Source organism: Haliaeetus albicilla, chromosome 7 (genome assembly GCF_947461875.1).
Source record: "Haliaeetus albicilla chromosome 7, bHalAlb1.1, whole genome shotgun sequence".
Classification (NCBI taxonomy): domain Eukaryota; kingdom Metazoa; phylum Chordata; class Aves; order Accipitriformes; family Accipitridae; genus Haliaeetus; species Haliaeetus albicilla.
The window spans coordinates 22,692,038-22,706,394 of NC_091489.1; the positions used below are offsets into that span (position 1 = coordinate 22,692,038).

Consider the following 14,357-nt stretch of genomic DNA (forward strand, 5'->3'; position numbering starts at 1 on the left):
AGTAGGGATGGAGCGATTCCTAGCAGCTCTCAAAATCAAGCCTTCGACTCAATATAACAGAGACAGCCTCAGTTTTCCCACAAATAATTGTCATGGGAGAGAGGGTGGCTTGCCTTTCATTTGCTTGTAAAGTAGCACCTGCACCTATGCCCTGAAAAATCCTGACTCCTACTGTCGCAGACTGCAAAGGGCTGCCATGGGTTTTTTCCTCTCCGCTATTTCTCACCGCAGCTTGCTCACAATTTACAAGAACGGAGCGATGCCGCGTGTGTGTGCTCCGTGCCCTAACTTTAGCTGACGTAGCAAACCCTTGAAATCACCCCCTTTGGCGTGCCTTCTCTGTTAAAAACCTGTGCCTGTGAACACGGGAGAGAGAAGGAAAAGAGACACGGGGAGGAAAGAGACCCGTTAAGCTAGGGGGTAAGGAATGTGCATCGAGCTGCGCGTGGACGTCTGATGTCTCCAACTATTTGCTAAAAGGCAAAAGCAATACTTCCGACAGACGGCCCTCCCCTCGCCTGCAATAGGCTCCCAAGAATAGCAACAGCCTGTGTCACTGCAAAGGGCAAAGCCTTCTGAAATAGCAACAAAGTTGTTCACAAACCACTTTGTGGTTTGCATTTGGTTTCAGCCAGCTTCAGCAACTTGTTGCCATGAGGGAAATAGCCCGCGCTTTCCTGGCGGGCTGGGGAAGGACCGCTGCCCTGTGAAGTGCTCCTGCCCCAAGGTGCAAAAGGGGGTGGCAATGGTACCTGGGCAGAGCACGGAGGACCTCGGCCAGCAGAACCCGACGACGAGAGCCGGGGAGGACGAGGAGAGCAGCCGGGGCAGCCGCCGCCGCCACCTCCGCAAGCTCCCGGCTGCAGCAGGTAAAGCGGCAGGAGCCGAATGCCAGCTGTTAGCCAGCAGCAGCGCGCCCGCGGAGCTAGTGCTCGGGGCTGGGGGAAAACGGCCCCGCAAAGCCAAGGGACTCTCCGGGCACGCTCTCTCAATTGCTAAAAGTGCGAGAGGGGGAAAATGTGAGTAAGGAAGGGGAATGCTGGCTTCAGTTTTGAATGAAGTTTATGCGATACTTTTCCCAAAAGGCCTCGGTCCCGCTGTTCGTGCATGTGCTGTCTGTTGCGTAAATCCCTTTCCTTTACGAAGATCAGTCGCCTGAAAAATCGGAGAACCCGCTGCCGTCTAAGATAACAACGGTGCTCCGGTCCTTGCGTGCTCGGGAGCAATTCAGCCCTTTTCGCTCAAGTGGAGGGAGGCCAGGCAAGCACTGCACCTGCTCCTGCAGGGGGACAGTCCGGGGGGGACGGGGACTCCCTCCTGTCTTTTCTTCCCTAGCATTTCAGGAAGAAACAGGGCTTCTGTGCTGACGCCCTGAAAAATCAACTGTAGATTTTCTTCTGCAAAAGATTTTTGAGTGCTGAAGCTGAGTTCCGTAGTTCTTCACCCTTGCTGTCCATCCCAGCCAGTGTTTCTAAGTTACAGCATGGTTTTGCATATCTTTCCTCGATGATAAGATCAAGGGGAAAATGACCCACAATCATGACATTTCTCACCCACAAGACAGCTGTACCCAAACAGGAAAGCAGGGTAGTAAGCCAGAAATGACTGTGTCCCAAGCAGGTTTTGTTTACTTAAAAATGAATGAACTGACTAACCCGTGAGTGTTCAGATACCACAGGCACAAATGCTTTGTTGGAGTGTAATAGTGATCAGTCCAGCAACATCTACTGATACCTGGAAGCAGAGGTTAATCAAGAACAGAAAGCCAATCGGTGTGCAGACATATTTAACATTACCTCAGGGCATGGGGGGACCAATGCAGATGGTTATAAGATAGCGTTATCAAAGGGAAGCACAGCAGTTATAATAAACAGACAGCAAAGTTACTGCAGCACAAGAGCTACGGTTAGAACAGTCCGTGCAAATTACACACTTGGCCTTACCCTCTGAAATTAAAGCAGCAACCTGAGGAATTTACAATTACCTAGCTAGGAATTAAAGGAACTTTTTGATTCTTACTGGAAAATAACAAAACAAAACCCAAATCCCGTTTAATGTAATGAAGGGCCAGGCTGCCTGTTGACATAATGAAAATACATGGCAGAGCACTAAGAGATGGAAAGATGGCCAGGGTGGGTCTGCCCAGGATCTGTGTTCCCTGGCTTTCCATCAGTGCCAGTGGGTTTTTGTTCATGAAATTTTAATATTGCTCACACAATACTTTCATCGGGCTTATGCTGTACAAAGTATACAATGCCTCCCACCATCGCAGGAATTTAGATGTGTGAAGATGTGCGATACATTAGCTTCCTTCTGCCTTTGTTTTTAATTCAATTTACAAAATATTTGTTTTGGGTTTGCCTTTCACACTTGGATCGGAGGAGCCATATTTGTCAAATGATCATGATCCCACACGGCCCTGACACTTTTGGGGTAAACTTGGTATTTTCCGAGGTTTTCCAGCTCTGCTTGCAACATAACTTTGTCCCAAAGCCACCATTTGTTTCATCCCATAGGGTCTTGTTGGGTAACTGTTTTAGATCCCATGCCAGTCTTCTAGATGGGCAGTTAGATCAGATGTATCCTAGCTAATAGGAGAAATGCACCTATTGAGCAGCTACTGGATCTAAAGAAACCTCAGGCGTTAAAATAGATCAACAGGATAACATGGAACTTTTTATACCAGACAACTGGATGAGACAGAGAAAGTGACTGTGACAGTGCAGCAAAGATCATGATGGCATGAAAATGGGATAATCACCTTTTACGGGAAGACAAACCATGATTTAATTATGCAGCAATTTCCAACACATGGCATTAAATATCTATTCTACAAAACCATGTGATCCACACACTATACACTTTAGCAAAATGCTCCTCTAAAGACAATTTGGGGAATTTTAAACACTATTTACCTGTAAAGGCAAACTTTTTGTATGTCAGACAGCACTCAGATGGAGAAGAAATATGTTGTTAAAGATAGCTTAAATTTTTCAGATACAGATGCTGTAGTTTTAAGATTTATCATGGACAAAAGTTGATACCTTGTTCTACTGAAAAAGGGAGATTCCATGCTGTGGATTCATATCTATGCAATGCACTCAACTCGTCATGATTTTCTGACCTATGCTTATTAGCCAAGGGTTGACAGAGCTTGATTTCACCTTCCAAATATCTAAATAGATCAAAGAATCCCCAGGGATTTAAAGAACATATATATGACCTTCCAGGAAAATACTTTCCTTCCCTCCCAAACTGAGACATTTCTCACCTCAGATTAAATCGAAGTCAACAGAAGAAAGCACCATGTTAGTACAGACAGTTGAGCCCCCTCCTATCAAAACAGATGTATTTGCACAGGTTACATAAAGAAGTAATCTCTCCCCCCACTCCGTCCCACTAATTTTCTGTACGCACACTGCATGTTCTCTTGGGAGAAAGAAAAACTACGTCACAGAAATCTCAGTGTCTGGACTCATGTGGAGCATGGTACTCACGAGATGAGCTGGAAAGGGCTCCCAGGCACCTTTCCCGTAGCTCTCCTGCATGTGAAGTGGGCAAAGAGTGGTGTTTCCCAGCTCAGCCTGCTTGCAGATCTTCCCTGGCACAGATCATTTATCCATAATGCCCATAAATTATCCATAATGCCCACACAGAACAAATATTTTGCCTTTGGAAGGACTGTATTTTCCCAAATATGTGCTTGAAAATAAGTAAAGGGGCACGAGCCTACTACTTGGCCCCATCCAATCTCATCAACAGTACACTGCTATACTACGACTACACTTGGTCTCCTTCTCAGGAACCAAGCATAAACATTTCCAGCAAATGTTCTTAAAGATAAGTTTGTTTGCCAAGTAGTTCTGCTTTTGACCTGAGTAACAGTTGTGAGAAATAATTTTGTTTACGTGGGGAAACTAGAGAATAGACTTTCCAGTCACTTGTTACACACCAGCCACACACTCATTAGCCATGGTGTTTGTTGCAGACAGAAGGAGAAATTTCTCTGGAAGCCATCATTAACATATTTTATTCCCCTGGGCTGCACACTGCCATGTATTTTGCAGACATCTCATAAAAATAAGAGGAATATACATTTTAAGAAGCTTTTTTTTAAAAAAAGGAATGCCTAAGAACTGCCAACAACATCATTAGAAGTGACACTTAAAAGGATTGTGAGTACAACTACTGCAACATGCTTTATCTGGAAATGTTAAAGCAAAACATATGCTGAAGTCAGAGGGAATTTTGTCTGGAGGAAGACCATGAAGGAAAACCAAGAAGAGATTTCAGGGTTTAACTCAGCAGGCAGTTCTGAGCAGGCAAGTCTTAGGTACAGCAGTTACAACAAAACCCTGTAGTGATATAAGGATGTTTCTCAGCAGAATGGTGCCTGTGAGGCACAAGAGATATGGAGTTAACTGCCGAGTTTGCTGCTGCTAATGCAGAAAGGCAATGTGTCTCCCTTTGCATTGCATCAGAATCTGCTTTTCATTCAGGGGTCTTCTTTAGTTACAGCCCTCTGCTATTTCTATACGACTGTGGGCGTTTGTCATTGGATGTATGAACAAGGATACCAGCTGACCCAGTAAAAACGAACCAAAGAAACATTAGACATTGTTTGAGCTGCTGTACTGGGAGAAGCAAGAAATATATGGGCTTGAGTGCTTCCCTAGCAACTTCCCAGGTGTCCAAGCTCCACACCCTGCTTGTACAGCCTCTCCGATTATAAGTAAATAATCATTTCGGTTGCTCTGATCTGAGGACCACAGGCTGAGGAGAGCACAGCCTGGATTGTAAAGAACAGTGCTGATGGTGGACTCCATCAAGATATTTGACTTGGCACTGTCATTTTGAATCAGAAACTGGAACCACACAAAACTGACAGTTGCACATTTAAAGAATTAAATCTGTGCAGGACACAGACCTCAAATTATTAATAGGAGACACTGCCCACACTGCTGTGTTTCTGTTGGAGAGCCTTAAACTCAGTTTTTGTCCCTCTGTTACTTAATGTTTTTTCTCAGTTGCCTGCAAGAAGATAATAATGGATTATTTGTGGGTGATAAAGGTGACAGTTGATTAATAAATAGGATATGTCACTGGCTGAATGCAATTCGGATGGCTTGGCCTGCTGACTGCGAGTGAATGTGCTGTCTGGGGTTCCTCTATGCTAACTTTAGACATCTGCATCTGAGCAAGCCATACAGATTCCTTTTATAGGCAGTGGAGAGAAATAGGCATCTGACCTACTTCAGACATCTAGAAGTGCCTATTTTTCGCAAGTGGTTACAGAAGAAATCTAGAGATGCTGTAGATCTCTCACAGTTAGGTAAGTTGAACCCATCCTAGGTGTTTTAATACAGACAAACATAAAGTGATTTGCATTCCTAGCTGGGATGCAAGAAGGCAGGCCATATTTAAAGGAAAGGCAATGCCTTGGAAAGAACCCAGTCAGAAAAGAAGTTGGTTGTCCTGGAGGATGACCAGCAGAAGATGAGCTCCTGTACACAGCTGTGACAATCCTTAGATGAGTAGAGGGGGAAATGTCTACCAGGAGCGGGACAATTATATCAAGTTCCTATCTGGCACTGTGCAACCGCTGCAGGAGCACCAGGTCTGGCTCTCAATTTGTTGAAGAAGTTGATAATCTGGACAGAGTTCAGAAAACAGGGCTTTGAATACTTAAGGGACTGGTAAACTTGTAAAGCCTCACAGGCTAAGTAGCTTATCAAGGAGACGTCTGCGGGATGACTCGATGAGAGGCAATAATTTTGTACTTAGTGAACATAACTAAGTGCAGGCAAATGGAGAATGGGATCTGATGGCTGAAAGCTGAAGTTGCAGAAATTAAGTCTAGCAATAATTTACAGATAATTTACAGTGAAAACAATTAACCATCGGGACAACTTATGACTTAAAGTAATTGGCTTTCAACCACTAGCAATTTTTAAATCAAAGCTGAATATTTTAAATGGCGTAGTTCAAATAAAATGTCATTTAAACGTGTCTGAAGGATTATGCTGTGCTGTTCGTGAGTGTCAGACCGGATGACCACAACAGTCTCTTCTGGGATCATAATATATAAATTAAAGCAAAATCTTAGGTTCAGTCTACATGGCTCAATGACGTAAAACCCAAAGATATCCAAGAAAGCAGAAATATCAGCACTGAGGAGTAGTTTGGGCAGAGCACTGTGATCAAATTAGCAGTGTATCTTATGATACCCAAGCTCATTCATTAAGCACAACACTGTGTTGTTACCAGCCCTGATTTCCAGCCAGGAATCATTACTAGATTTTCCAGATCTAGTAATATACAGCAACCAGGCTAGTAAAACATATAAAGGGGAGGGAGAAATTAGGTTTTGCAATGATAAAATGTATATTACATGCATGCATTGGAGGATGGAGCACATGTAGCACCAGGCAGCTTAACCAGAGTCAGTAGTCCTTCCACTGAAGTGCTGTTCAGTGTGTTAAAGTACAGCAGGACCTTGCCCTAACCCATGCACTAACCTCTGTTTAAAATAAGTGCAATGATCTCAGATACTGCAGACGTAAAGGAAGAAAAATCGTTAGACATAATACAGACATGGACAACAACAATATATTAAAAAAAAAAGTTACATCCCCAGAGCATTTTGCAAATTTGTATCTGACATCTTCTTCAAGCTGTCCCACCTCCATCACAATATATCTACCATCTACCCCTACCTTCTGGAAGACTTCTCCCAGTACTTCTATTTCCCCCGTGCCCTTATGGCCCATCGTAACAAGCCCATGTGTTTTTCGCCAGTCTCTCCCCTCTCTCTGGTTTGCCAGCCACCCGAGCCCAGCAGAAAGGGCTGAGGTGCGCTGAGTGCGCCCAATAGCTCGGGGCTGCTGCCGCTTGGCCTTTGCTTGGCTTTAAGGGAGCGAACTGAGAGCCAGGTAGGAGACCTAATAGGCGATACTTATCTTAATAGACTTAATGGGCTTATACGTCTCCCCTGGCCCAGGAGGCACAGCTTATATTCCCACCGTTGTACTCCGCTACCCTCCAGAATAACCTGGCCTCGGGTGGCGTGTGGCCGCAGGGTGTAGTGGTGGGAATTGTTCGAGAGGCGAGGTGGCCTGGGGCACAACCGTGCCAGCCACCGTGCCAGCAATTTAGTGGGATACGTGGCCACATGCCAGGGTCCGGGCCTGCACTCTGGCACTGTTTATTTTAGTAGTGCAGAAGTACTGCTAGGGCTGCCCTCCTCCTCTCTTTTCACAATCTGCTTGAGAAATGTAATATCCTCTGTCAAATGGGACTGATCCTTGCCAATGTGCTCAAAAGTTATTGGCAAGGAACTCCAAGCAGTCAGTATGATCAAAGAGCCTTAATGCCTTACAAAAATAAGCTAAAAATAAACAGAGTCTATGTATCATTTTCAATTAGGCCATATACTACTTTCCAGCTGGAAAGTACTTGTTCCAGGAGAATTAACTGAAATACGGACTCTGTTATGCTGCAGAAGCTACCTCTCCTCAGACACGTCCTATCTCTCCAACTAACCGGAAAATCAGAAGTCAATTTACTCTTTCCCTAGTTGTGTGGCAGCCAACATCATGATGAGAGGAAAATCATGCTGGGAGAAAGAACACGACCAACAATAACAAACTGATATATTCCTCAAGGTTTAGGGTGCAAAAGGCTTCACAGTTAGTAGAATGCGATCAGTCGACTCTATCTTGTAACAATAAACAATGAATTGCAGTTGTATAAAATGAGTTTGTTTTAAAGTGGACATTCAAAGACATATAATCTCCATTTGGTTTATGTTTTCACCAGCTGTTTTTTATTCCTGACATTGTGGCTGTTATAAACTATGCGAAATATTTGATCCTGATATTCTGAAGAATCTGAGATTAGTGATGAGCAAAGCCCAGAAAGTTCATGAATTTGTACCTCAAAGACTGTTTTCTCTAGAATATCCCAGCTATCTGGATCAGCCTGGTCCTCAGTGGATAAGTTTCCATTTGGCAAAAAAACCCTCACGTGTACCAGCAGCCTTCATGGCATCCTCAGGTGAAGCAAAGGAATTAGTAAGCGGCAAGGGAAAGCTTAACTTGCTACTTATTCAAGTCAAGGTTGAAGCAATTTGGTTGGGAAATTACTGCTTTCCTTGCCCGTGGTACACTAGTTAGGTGGTCAAGACTTCAGTACAGGAAAAACATTGAGAACATCTCAAGGCAAAAATTGCTTTCTTAACAAAAGGTTGTATTGTCAGTGTTGCCTTTTGCAATGATATTCTGAGGCAGAAGGTTTAATTATTTAGGGCCTGATCAAAATGTTTCTGATTTCTGTTCAGGAAGATAAGGAACCCAAAAGCATTAAAATTAAAGAGGGTTTTATATGAATTAAAACAATTTTTTTTTCTTTTCAAAAATAGCCTTTTATGTCACCACTGCTGCTGGGTTTGTATGCACCTAACTGCTTTTCCTAAAAGTTACAAAAAGATTTTTTCGACTGGTATATCAAACAAAGTTATTATTAGTTGTGAGAATGTCGCAGAAGTCACACTTTCAAGTTTTTGTGTTTTTTTCTCTTATTTCAGGCTGTGGAACATTTACTTTTTTATCTTCTGCCGTTGCTGCCATAAGTGGACTTCTGATGGGTTATGAGTTGGGCCTTATCTCTGGAGCTCTTCTTCAGATGAGCAGCATATTAGCACTCTCTTGCAAAGAGCAGGAAATCGTTGTAAGTTCCCTGCTTTTTGGGGCCTTATTTGCATCCCTTATTGGTGGATTCCTGATAGACCGATTTGGAAGGAGACTTGCTATTATTATTGCATCTTCTTTACTTGTGTTGGGGAGTCTGATTTTACTGCCTTATGAATCGTATGGGATATTTATTGTGGGACGGATTGCCATAGGTATTTCCATATCATTATCATCAATTGCAACATGTGTGTATATTGCTGAGATCGCCCCACAGCACAGAAGAGGCCTCCTTGTATCATTGAATGAACTCATGATTGTGATAGGCATTCTTTTTGCCTATATTTCAAATTATGCCTTTGCCCGCGTATCTCATGGCTGGAAGTATATGTTCGGCCTCGTGATTCCACTAGGTGCTTTGCAGGCTATTGCCATGTATTTCCTTCCTCCAAGTCCTCGGTTTCTTGTCATGAAAAATAACGATGAAGCTGCAAGAAAAGTACTGGAGAGGCTACGGGAAACATCAGATGCTACTAAAGAACTTACTGTGATAAAGTCTTCCCTGAAAGATGAACATCAGTATAGTTTCTTGGACCTGTTCCGTTCAAGAAACAACATGAGGGCCCGAATGTTGGTAGGACTCACTTTAGTCTTTTTTGTGCAAACAACTGGGCAACCAAACATTTTATTTTATGCATCAACTGTTTTGAAGTCAGTTGGGTTCCAGAGCAATGAAGCTGCCAGCTTGGCTTCTACTGGAGTTGGAGTGGTTAAAGTGGTCAGCACAGTCCCAGCCACGGTTTTTGTGGATCAAGTTGGAAGTAAAACTTTTCTGTGTATTGGCTCTTCTGTTATGGCAGTATCGTTGGTCACGATGGGCTTAGTGAACCGTAACATATATGTGAATTTCACCAATGTTTGTAGAAGCCAATCTCCAGAGGATTTCCTTCTCCAGAGACCGGGAAATCTCACTGGTGTCACCAATGGGAGTCTCAAGGACCTCTTTGCTAGCATGGCTTCACCAGAAAGATTGTCATTTGATGCGCAGAGAAGCCCAGACGTTGCCAGGATGGGAGAACTGAACAGGACTGCCCTGGCAGGAGGCAAAAGCACAACAGGGTCTCACATGGAAAGTGGGGAGGTTCCCGTTGTCCTGAAATGGCTCTCACTGGCCAGCCTGCTTGTTTATGTTGCTGCATTTTCCATAGGTCTTGGACCAAGTAAGTGTTTAATTTTTCTAACTCTTTGTAATGGTTTACTTACAAGTAGATTAAGTGCTGGGATGACATGCCCAGCTTGGCATCAGGCAGTTCCCAAGGTGGGCAAAGCAGTGTTTTCTGCTAATATGCACTGGTATTGTCACAGACCCTCCTGGTGGGCCTGGGGTGTGCTTTTTAGGAAGAGGTCCTGCCCATTAAGGTCAATGGCCTAATCTCTCTTCAATTCAGTGGAATTAACTGCTTCTCTTCAGTGGAGTTAAGAGCTGCTGTGAGCTTTTCTACAGCAAAATTATGGGACCCCTGACTATCTTTCCTCTTCCTAGTGTATTGTGTCCTTACATTGGGAAGTTAAGATGTAGGCATTTGCTGCTGCTGACTCATAAACCCAGGATAATCATAAGCCCGAGACCTCTGTATGGTATGACACCATCAAATCCATGAAATGCCACATGCCTGAGTCCTGCAGAGTGTGTGGTCCCCTGACTATATAATAGTCTTCAGATATCGGAAAGACATTCAAGGTATTATAGTTCATGAGCAAACTGTAGTATCATCACCACCACCCGTGCTGAACAGCACCAGTGGAAGAACACACAGGCGTGTCACTATACAACCGAGGTCCTGCTGCAGCTGCCATCACACTTGCATGGTTCCTGCTCTCTCCAGAGGAGAACATGTTTGCCATTCCCAGGGACTAGCAATTAAATCTCTCCATTTTGTTTTCTTTTGTTTTATTTCAATAGCACTTGCATATTATTGTACTTTGAAGGGATTGATTTTTTTTAGCCACACTGCAAAACCCACATGCACAGAGTCCATTATTTATTAACAGACTTTATGTGCTTTTGTGCCCTGGCTCAAACTTGCCTTGCAAACACACTGTACTACTGCTGCACTATTACGATAAAGAGCTTGCCACAAGAATACAACCCAACAATTGCACTAACAGCAACTCTCCTGCAGTATTTATTTAATTTAAACATTACTCACTGGTTGAGCAGCGTGAGATAAGCATTCATTGCCAGGGCAGCAAGCTTGACTGTGTTATTGCAGCATTATTCCCTCCCTTGCAGATCATCTTGGGGCTGGATTCTGCTGTTGATGAGATAGGTTCAAAACCAGGGGTGCAGCCCTGAAAAGAAAATGTAACTTGAGCTTTACTTGGGTGTTTCAAACCCACATTTAATGACCCTCAAGGCAGGGGCACGTGTTCAGGCTTGGCCTCCTGTTGAAAGCTTCTTTCCTCTTGACCTGGTTGTAAATGGGTTCCTAGTCATCTAATTTGGCCTAATGTGAAATTAATGACAACGACATCTACTTCCTTGAGGGCCACAGAAACTGAGGTGTGTTTCCCAGGCTAATCTGAGAAGTCTTTGAGGCCCGTGCTTGTTTTCTGACCTCTTTTTTGACAAGAGCACAAATGCTCTCAAACAGCAAATGGGAAAGAACAGGTACCGTCTCAGCTCCAACATGTTGAAATCATGCATGATAAAGACACGGTAAGGCAATTTAAACTGGTGGGTGTGTTTGTGTAGCAAGTGAAGGCCAGGTCTAGGAGAGATACAGGTATTTCAAACTGCAGGTAATACTTTCAAGACATTTCCATGCCTTTAAAAGTACACTATTCAGTTAAAATTGACAATGTATAGAAAATGCAAGAGTCAGAGAGAATCAAGAGGTTGTTGGAATCTGCAAAAGATCTATTGTGGTTAAATAGTCTGGGTTGGGACATGAGGCTATGATTTGTGTCTTATATGCAGCCTTCAACGTCTGCTGCTTAGAGTCCTAATTCTTGAATGCGTTTTAAAATCCTAGCTTTCTTATCCTCAATATGCCTTTCTGAGTGTAAAGAAAAAACCTGAGCCCCTCTGCTTACATAAAGTAAGCAGTTTTAACATGTTTATGTTATTCATCTCTAAATCTGGTCTGTGGTCTGGACCAGACCATTAGTCATTGTCAACTCTGCAACGGGAGGGAGGCATCGAGGCTGGACTCGCTGGCTGCTGTGGCCAAGCGATGCCTGGGCTCCTGGGGACAGAAGCACTGTAACCCCCACACCATTATATTTTCAATGCAAAAATCTCATACTCCGCGCAACGTCTGCCTGTCCTGCTGGCTAAGGTGAAGGCGGTGCTGGGGATGTGTCTGTTCGTAACCTAGAGATCAAATCAGCCTCTTTTGGACAAAGAGCAGAGAGGATCTTGCTCTTTTCCCTCCACCCCACAAGGCCACTTCTGGAACAAACTCACCCACTTTATTTTGAGTCCATGCTGCATTATGTTCTGTGGGGGTAAAGGAGACTCTATGTAGTGCCATTAGGAAAATGGCACACTCTTCATAGGGCAGATCATGCAACCTGAGCTCTATCATCTTTTTTTAAAGTACTTTGGCCTTTTTTTTTTTTCTCTTTCTTTTTTGGGATTCTGGTCAAAGAGCTAGTTACAGTCCAGATTTGCATATAAATGTTGTATTTTTCCAGGATTTCTCTTTTGTCTCCAAATTACATGAAGTAGATGGATTTTTTAATGAACTAAACATATGCTAAATATATTTATTGCCATTTATCAAAGCACCCAGGCAGCACAGTGATGAGCACTCAAAAATAGACATTGAGAGATAAAAGCCATTTTTGCATTATAAAAGAATTCACAGAGTAGCAAGCATCTGCTTAGTCACTTTTTTGATTCTGGGGTGCTCTGTATTTATATCATCAACCCTTAGGCAAGATAAAAGGAGTATTTCTGCTGCTCTGTTTTGGATTAATTATGTTTGATGAACTGCGATTCAACTGCTTGTTCACACTCAATTTCACACAATTATGAGGATGTTTGGTAGGTGCAACAAATCAGTGTTGCATCACATCGCAGAACAGCACATGCTGTCTCTTCAGGAGTGTTTGCAGAGGTGTTTCAAGGCAGTTATTAGCTAAGGGGACTTGACACCCAGCTTTGTCTTGAGTTACCTTTGTCTGTGTATGAGAAAGGTCAAATGAGGATCAACTGTTCTCACCAGGGAAAGATGCCTGCAGAGCCCAAGAGAAACCTCTCTCTGTCTGCCACATGAAGGGTGAGGAGTGCGAGAGGGGCTCTTCATTGTTTGCAAGGAGAGGCATTTGAACCTCCTGTATGTGGAGGGCGGGACAGGAGACATGTGAGCCTTGCAGAAGTGCTGCTATGCCTTGCACAGGGAGCAGTGAGTGCAGGCTAATGTGTGGAGGTAGATTACCAATTCATCACCCAAGCTAAAAGCTCACTGTGACCCTGGAAATTAATTTCACAGAAAGGACACACAGAGAAATTCTAGTCAGGGCCATGACCATGCATGACCACTTACTAAATGACACAGTGTTAACTGAAATAGTTGCAGAGCATCTCATTTGCCAGATGCTCTGTTCAAACCACTTGAAGGGCAAAAAATTGTGGTCCTTTCTTATAAAGAGGTGTCAGCTCTTTCACTCATCACTGTTGTGCAGTACAACATGTTGAGATGCAGGAACCAGGAGAGCCAAACTCCTGCAGTATCAGACTTATTTTCCAAAATAAGGCTGTGAATGTGGGACTCTTGGGGTTGGATGGAGCATGTGCAAGAGAGTTCTCTTGGTTAACAACTGTAGGGCAGCTCTAGCCTTTCTGAAACAGAGTAGGTGCCCACAGTCCTTCTTCTTTCCTCACAGACCTGAGGAAAAAATTCAGATTCAGGAGTCAGATGGCACCCATTACCAAAGATCTGCTTCTCTGCCCTGATATCTCCTTTGGCACCATTTAGGATCAAAGACTAAATAGGGACAACTTCCCTCCATATTTTCCCATATATGCCCTGAGTGAGGAGGTCTCACTGGGTGATCTCACCAATAAGTAGCCAAAAGAGAGGCAGTAGCACCATAGACAATAATACAGGGATGCAGCGTGGTCTAGAGGCAATCCTCTTTACTGAATAAAAATCAGAGGGGCTCCAACAAGTTCTGGGCTGAGCAGCAAGTAATGCAAACTCAGTCTGGAGCCAACAGAGCATCCGTTTTCCTAGTCTAAATTTGTTCTAGCAAATAAAAGGCGAGTGAGCAAAGCAGGACTGGGGCAGTACCTCTTTACACATACTATGGGAATGCAGTTCAAGGGGATCCACGCACATCTCAGGGATTTTTTTGCTGTGGAGTGGGAACACTTGTTGAGAGGGGCATGTCAAATGTGTGCCTTTGGACTGCATGTGTGGCATGGGTGCCTTGCACAAAAAAGCTCTTCCTCCTCTGTCAGTCCTTTAAACACACTTCTGTATAACTGCAAAGGTGGTTAGGCAGTTGGCCAATGAACTTTGGGATAATCTGCTGGTGCAAATCACATCAGCTCCGCTGGTGTCACATGGCAGTTCATGCTGAGCGTGCGGATGCAAATCAACAAAAGCTCCTGTAAGTGGGACTGAGGTGCAGTTTCCTGACTTGAATCATCCTCAAAAC

At 43.7% G+C, this 14,357-nt stretch overlaps 1 protein-coding gene across 3 annotated transcripts in view; it reads left to right on the forward strand.

Annotated features, from left to right (window-relative positions):
* The first annotated feature begins 335 nt into the window (after nt 1-335).
* Nucleotides 336-14,357, forward strand: part of SLC2A12 (solute carrier family 2 member 12) — a 35,445-nt gene continuing 21,423 nt past the window's right edge. The window contains exons 1-2 of one of the 3 annotated variants that reach the window (XM_069787274.1): nt 336-869; nt 8,585-9,907. In XM_069787274.1, coding sequence (XP_069643375.1) covers nt 746-869; nt 8,585-9,907 — 1,447 coding nt within the window. In that variant the 5' untranslated portion in view covers nt 336-745. The remainder of the gene's footprint in view (nt 870-8,584; nt 9,908-14,357) is intronic. The other 2 variants (XM_069787273.1, XM_069787272.1) reach the window with 2 other exon arrangements.